Source organism: Nematolebias whitei, chromosome 14 (genome assembly GCF_014905685.2).
Source record: "Nematolebias whitei isolate Nwh7 chromosome 14, NemWhi1, whole genome shotgun sequence".
NCBI classification, from domain to species: domain Eukaryota; kingdom Metazoa; phylum Chordata; class Actinopteri; order Cyprinodontiformes; family Rivulidae; genus Nematolebias; species Nematolebias whitei.
In genome coordinates this window covers 2,760,658-2,766,551 of record NC_056511.1, presented here as the reverse complement: position 1 = coordinate 2,766,551, position 5,894 = coordinate 2,760,658, and the positions used below count along the sequence as shown (strand labels likewise).

General features: G+C 47.7%; 1 protein-coding gene across 1 annotated transcript in view; it reads left to right on the top strand.

The window, feature by feature from the left end:
- The first annotated feature begins 1,704 nt into the window (after nt 1–1,704).
- Nucleotides 1,705–5,894, top strand: part of LOC119419867 (histone deacetylase complex subunit SAP30L) — a 5,285-nt gene continuing 1,095 nt past the window's right edge. Inside the window, exons 1-2 of the mRNA XM_037687233.1 lie at nt 1,705–2,385; nt 4,982–5,104. Coding sequence (XP_037543161.1) covers nt 2,200–2,385; nt 4,982–5,104 — 309 coding nt within the window. The 5' untranslated portion in view covers nt 1,705–2,199. The remainder of the gene's footprint in view (nt 2,386–4,981; nt 5,105–5,894) is intronic.

The window sequence follows — 5,894 nt, the reverse complement described above, 5'->3', positions numbered from 1 at the left end:
ACTAAGAATACACTAAATACACTAAACTAAGAATACACTAAATACACAAAACTAAGAATACACTAAATACACAAAACTAAGAATACACTAAATACACAAAACTAAGAATACACTAATAACTAATAGTACAAAACAGTGCAACAAAACAAGAACAGTATGAACATGAGTCTTTGTGAGTAGATGAGGACGGATGAATACAGCAACATGAAATAATCAGCAGCATGAGATCAGCATCATGGATAGTCAGCAGCACATGTCAACAACCAAGTGGCATTACAGTGATTTTTTTTTTCCAATTATTTTTTTCACAGTAACTTTCACAGTGAAAATACACCAGAATGCAGGAAGTTCTTATTCATTTTATTATTTATTTTTATTTTAAAGTTTATTTTTATTTATTCTTATTTTATTATTCTAATCCAGTTCTTAAAATGAATTGTTACAAATGAATAGTTTTCATATGATGCTATTTTTATCTGTGATTCTTGGCCTGCCATTGTGTATCTGTTCCTCCTTCCTGTTCCTACCAAACCCAGCCGGTTGAAGCAGATGGTCCTCTTGTCCTGATCCTGGTTCTGCTAAAGGTTTCTTCCTCGTGAGGGAGTTTTTCTTTCCACTGTCGCCTTCATGCTTGCTCAAGATGAGAGTTCTGTGATGGAGTTAAACTCATGTTAAATGTTTAAATGTTCAGTGCCCTGAGATGACTTCTGTTGGCACTAAACTAAATTGAATTGGCACCTACTTTATTCTCAGATTTCTGGGGTAAGACCCAAAAAGCCCACACTTCACAAATGCTCCTGATGCCAATAGCCACTCTGTCCAAGCCAAGAGCCTTGTCAACACTGGGGGCTGAGGGCCCCCTAAAGGGCATATTCTAGAATCGCCCCTGCCTCTGAATAGTTTTTGAGTTCTCTCAAATTAACTTTTGTATTCACGTTCCCTTGCAATGTTTTGTGTTTCTTCACAATATCTGTGGGTTGCCTCACAGCACTGTAAACCTGTTTAAATAAAGGTTAAGTTAAAAAAAAAAGTTTTTTACACTGCATGCACTGTGTGTTGTTTTGCACGTTGTGTTGTGTTGCACCGTGATCCTGGAGGAAAGCTGTTTCGTTTCAACGTGCACGTAGCTGAAATGACCATAAAACCTCTCAGACTCTGAAAGGCTGCACAACGCTCCATGGATGGACACGTGCTCATAATGTCCAACAAATGGAAGTCGGACTGTGTGAAATTCTGGATAGGAGCATTAATGTATGGAACAAGGATTATGGCTCCACGGTTGTCTCTTGCCAAGCCTTATTTCAGCTTGAACGTCATTGATTTGTTTGTCGCAATCAACAGAAGAACCTGCGCTAAAATCCCCATTTTAAATTCCACAAAATGAAGGCAGCGCGTTGGATCCGCCTGACCACCAAAACTACTGCGAGGGAACAAAGCAATGCGTGTTCCGTCATAGCCCTTACGTGGCTCCGTGACCAACTGCGTGAGAGCTGAGATTGCGTTTATCAAACGAACTGCGCAGTTAAAAAGACCCTTTAACTGTTGACAACGCCACCTTTAACGCCTTTTTCGTGGTTGAAAACATACAGGAAGCGACATGAAGATTGACGCCTCCCTCAGCCAATAAAACTTTAGAGTTTATGTGATAAGCCCCGCCTTTGTCAGGAATTGTCCAATCACAGACCGGATTGCGAACTTCCGCCACACATTTTGAGCATGTTCCTTGAGGAGCGTTTCTGAAAGAGTGCCGCGGCTGTTTCTGCGCAAACTGAAATTTTTTATTTTATTTTCGTCGAACGAAGCGGTTGACTGTCGCCTTTTAACGCGGGATCGACTGAGGCTGCTGTGGCTGGCGGTGAAGTAGCTGCAGGTTACCGGGACGAAGCGCGGAGGTCTCACCGAAGGAATCCAGTCTTGTTCTGCGGCCGCTCGGCCACCTTCCGCCCGGCTAGCAGCTAACCGGCGGTCGTGGCGTGTTTGCGACGGCATGGGTGATCTCATCCCGCGGACTCCCGGGTTTTAGTTGGATCAGAAAGAGAGCGCGACGGGCTGTTCGCTCCAGGAGCAGCAGGTTAGCAGAGTTAGCCGTCCGGCTGCTAACGGCGCCGGGTGGAAGAAAAGGGCAGCGCGTGAGCAGGAGGCTCGGTGTGTCCTCGGAACCGGCTCAGTTTGGGCTCGGATCAGTCCCGGGCGGGCAGGATGAATGGGTTCAGCACCGAGGAGGACAGCCACGACGGGCCGCCGGCCCCGCCGTTCTACGGGCAGAGCTGCTGCCTGATCGAGGACGGGGAGCGCTGCGGCCGCTCGGCTGGAAACGCCTCCTTCAGCAAGAGGATCCAGAAGAGCATCTCCCAGAAGAAGCTCAAGCTGGACATCGACAAGAGCGTAAGATGTTTGTGTTGTGTAGCGCGTGCGGCGGCTCCGGCTGCAGCTCTGAAAGCAGCCAGGGAGCGGGTGTTGGTGTTCAGCTGCATGTGGTGACCCGGTCGGTTGGCGCTCCGGTGGAACTGACAGGCAGCGTGTTGACCCGCGCCTCCCCCCCTCTCCACCCCCCAGTTGGCCCAGTTGCTCAGTCAGCCTGTGATTGGTGGACAGTTTGTTCCGGGGGGGTCAGAACTTCAACTTGTTGACGTTTCTGCCTGAAACTTGACTCCAGTGGGTGTTTAGAAGAAATCCGTCTCCTCGCCTTTTGTGTCCTGACCTTAAAGTTGTTTTGTAGTTTTTACACGTCAACTAATGAATTTAAATATGTTTTGACGCCATGCTATGCATCGTTAGCATTTATATAAAAACATATTTTAGTTTATTTTTTTATTTCGTTTTAATTAATCGGCAAGTCCTTTGAGAGGAGCAAATATTTCAAGGGAGGCCTTTACAAAAGCACACCATCATTACAAGGTCGAAGTCTCAACCATTTCGAAATAAAGTAGGTCAACGTAGAGCAGTTCCAGCTTAAGAACCGTGGTGGAACCCTCCGGGTGCAGAAGACGTCACCAGAGCTTGAAACGCTCCCAGAGAGACAAAAACTGACGTTTCTAGTTTGGTTTGAGGATTATTTTGTGACCAGGTGCAAAATAGGAGAACCATGTTCAGAAAACCTCCTGGGAACTCTGAAAAGGAGCAAACTGCAGAATAGTTCTGTGAAGGGATTCAAAAATGCTCCGACCAGAGGCGAGTGTGTCAGTAAACCAGTGCCGCTGCGTTCTTAGACCAAAACCAGGAATTAAAGTGCACGCTGCTGTGAAACATGAAGAACTAGACTGACAGAAGAAGCCGTGCGCATTGCAATGGACTAATTAGGTGCTGAAGGACTCGGAGGCCGTCTGAGGACAGGTCCTGGTCGATCGTTGAGTCACGACACAAACACGATGTTTGCTGTAACTTCAGGACACGATGACGTCTCGCTGTAAACACCTTAAAGGAAGTTGTCGGGTGTTTAATGACTCCACTGGCAGGAAAGAGCGGCGTTTTACCTGCTCGAAACAGTTTGTCCTCGTCTCTGTTGTTGTCTTAGCAGCTTTAAGGAAAGAGACGAACTCCACGAAGTCACGTGTTTTTCTGTAGAAACAACAGTCGGATCACATCTGGCTAACCCACAGCTTTTCTGCTAATGTCTGTGTTGACGTGTTCATATTGTTATTTGACTGTTTTAGTGAATATTGTAACTGTCCGTCCATTTTCTTTTGCTTATCCGGGGTCGGGTCGCGGGGGCCAGACTTCCCTCTCCCCAGCCACTTGGTCCAGCTCCTCCGGGGGAATCCCGAGGCGTTCCCAGGCCAGCCGAGAAACGTAGTCCCTCCAGCGTGTCCTGGGTCTCCTCCCGGTGGGACGTGTCCGGAACACCTGACCAGGGAGGCGTCCAGGAGGCATCCTAACTAGGGGTGCCCCGCCGATCACCATCCATCATCTTTTACACGCTTATTCCATTTTGGGTCACGGGGGTCGCCGGTGCCCATGTCCAGCAATCGCTGTGCGAGGGGCGGGGGACACCCTGGACGGGTCTCCAGTCCATCACAGGGACACATAGAGACAAACAACCATTCACTCTCACATGTGGAAGGGTCCCTGGGCAAGACACTGAACCCCTCGTTGCCTCCGATGTGTCCCATCAGTGTCTGAATGTGATTAGTCTCTGATTAATCTTTGTAGAGATCTAGTATAGAGCTGTATGAATGGGTCAATGAGGCCCAGATTGTTGTGAAGAGCTTTGAGGATCTTGATCAGACAGAAAGGAGCTGTATAAGTACAGTCCATTTACCATTTGACTCCGCTCTCTCTTCACCAAGACAGACCGGTACAACGCCCGCTTCACTGCAGACGCTGCACCTATCGATCTCTCGCTCCCTTTTTCCCCTCGTTCGTGACCAAGACCCGAGATATTCAAACTCCTCCACTTGGGTCAGGACCTCCTCCCCTGGAGAAAGGACTCTGCCCTTTTTCAGCTCAAGACCTCGGCCTCACATTTAGACATTGTAACGGTTTACATCATAATTTACACGTCCTTTGTTAGACTGTTTCACAGCAAATGTACTCGTAGAAAAACAAAGTTCACAGAGTTCGAGGCCCAGATGATGCAGATGTTTTAGTTAAATTACTGCCTCAGACCACCCGCTGGCTGCGTGTCCTCCGGGTGTCTCCAGCCCACGTCAGTCAGCTGTTAACGCAAGACGTCCTCATCGTGCCGGTGCTTACTGAGTCCTGGTCCACATGGTCTGTTCTCAGACAGTGGGGGGGCAGGACACCCATCAGGTAGTTTACAGGCAGGACTACTGCGAGTCACGCGACCTGTGACACGGCGTGAAGTCGGCTCAAAGATGCCTCTGACGTCACGAAGAGGTTAAGAGAAGAATCCGACAGTTTGGAGATCGTGTTTAAAAATGATCTCACGTTGTTTGTGTTCGTTCAGAACTGTCCTCCTAATCCTCAGACCTTCCTGTGATGCTCGAGAGTCGTCTCACTGCGTCCCTTTTTGTCCTTAAAGGTGAGACATCTGTACATCTGTGACTTCCACAAGAACTTCATCCAGAGCGTCCGAAACAAGAGGAAGAGGAAGACCAGCGATGATGGAGGGGAGTCCCCGGACCACGATGTGGAGGTGCCTGAGGTGAGGCCAGCAAGAGTCACACAAACAAACAAACCTGTGGCTGATGGCGGTGTCACTTTAAGAGGGGGGGGGGGGGGTCTTCTTCTTTTTTTCTTTTAAGTTCTCAAAGTGGCACACGCTCGGTGTGGTTTGAGCTCTTTAGCAGTTTTTACACAAAGCTTTTGATAAAAACTCTGTAAACAAGTTCTCGGCTTCTTTTTGCAGAAAAACAACTTTTTACACGAAGGCACGAGTTTCAACAAGACGGAGGCTTTTTCCTTGAGGTCGGCCTGTTAGCTTAGCTCGTAGCTTAGCTTCTCAGTTTAGCTGCTTTTAATTGTCCAAAAACACGATTTTGGACGATTAAAACTGATTTTAAAGGGGGGGGGGGGGGTCATTGAAGAGCACTGGAGTTGAGCCTTTTGTCATCCAGTGTCTTCAGTAGAAAGAAAGAGACACGAAGAAAATGAGGTTGATCATTTTCATTTATCATGCGATTAATTGATTTATTGATTATCGCGACGGGCCTAGTATGTACGCTTCTTCTACGTCCTCAGCAGACCATGTGACAGACACATCCTCCATTCACCCCAGGAATCCATGACATGAGCTGCGTGTGTCCCTTCAGGCCATGAGGGTTCTCCTGCACCCCGTCTCCTCGTCGAGAAAATCTTATCAATTACGTTGAGAGACCAGCTGACCAGATCCATAATGTACAGGCTCGACAGCTGCGTTTAGTTCTGGTTCTTTTAGCTCATGTCAGCTTTCTTTAGCTCATGTCAGCTTTCTTTAGCTCATGTCAGCTTTCTTT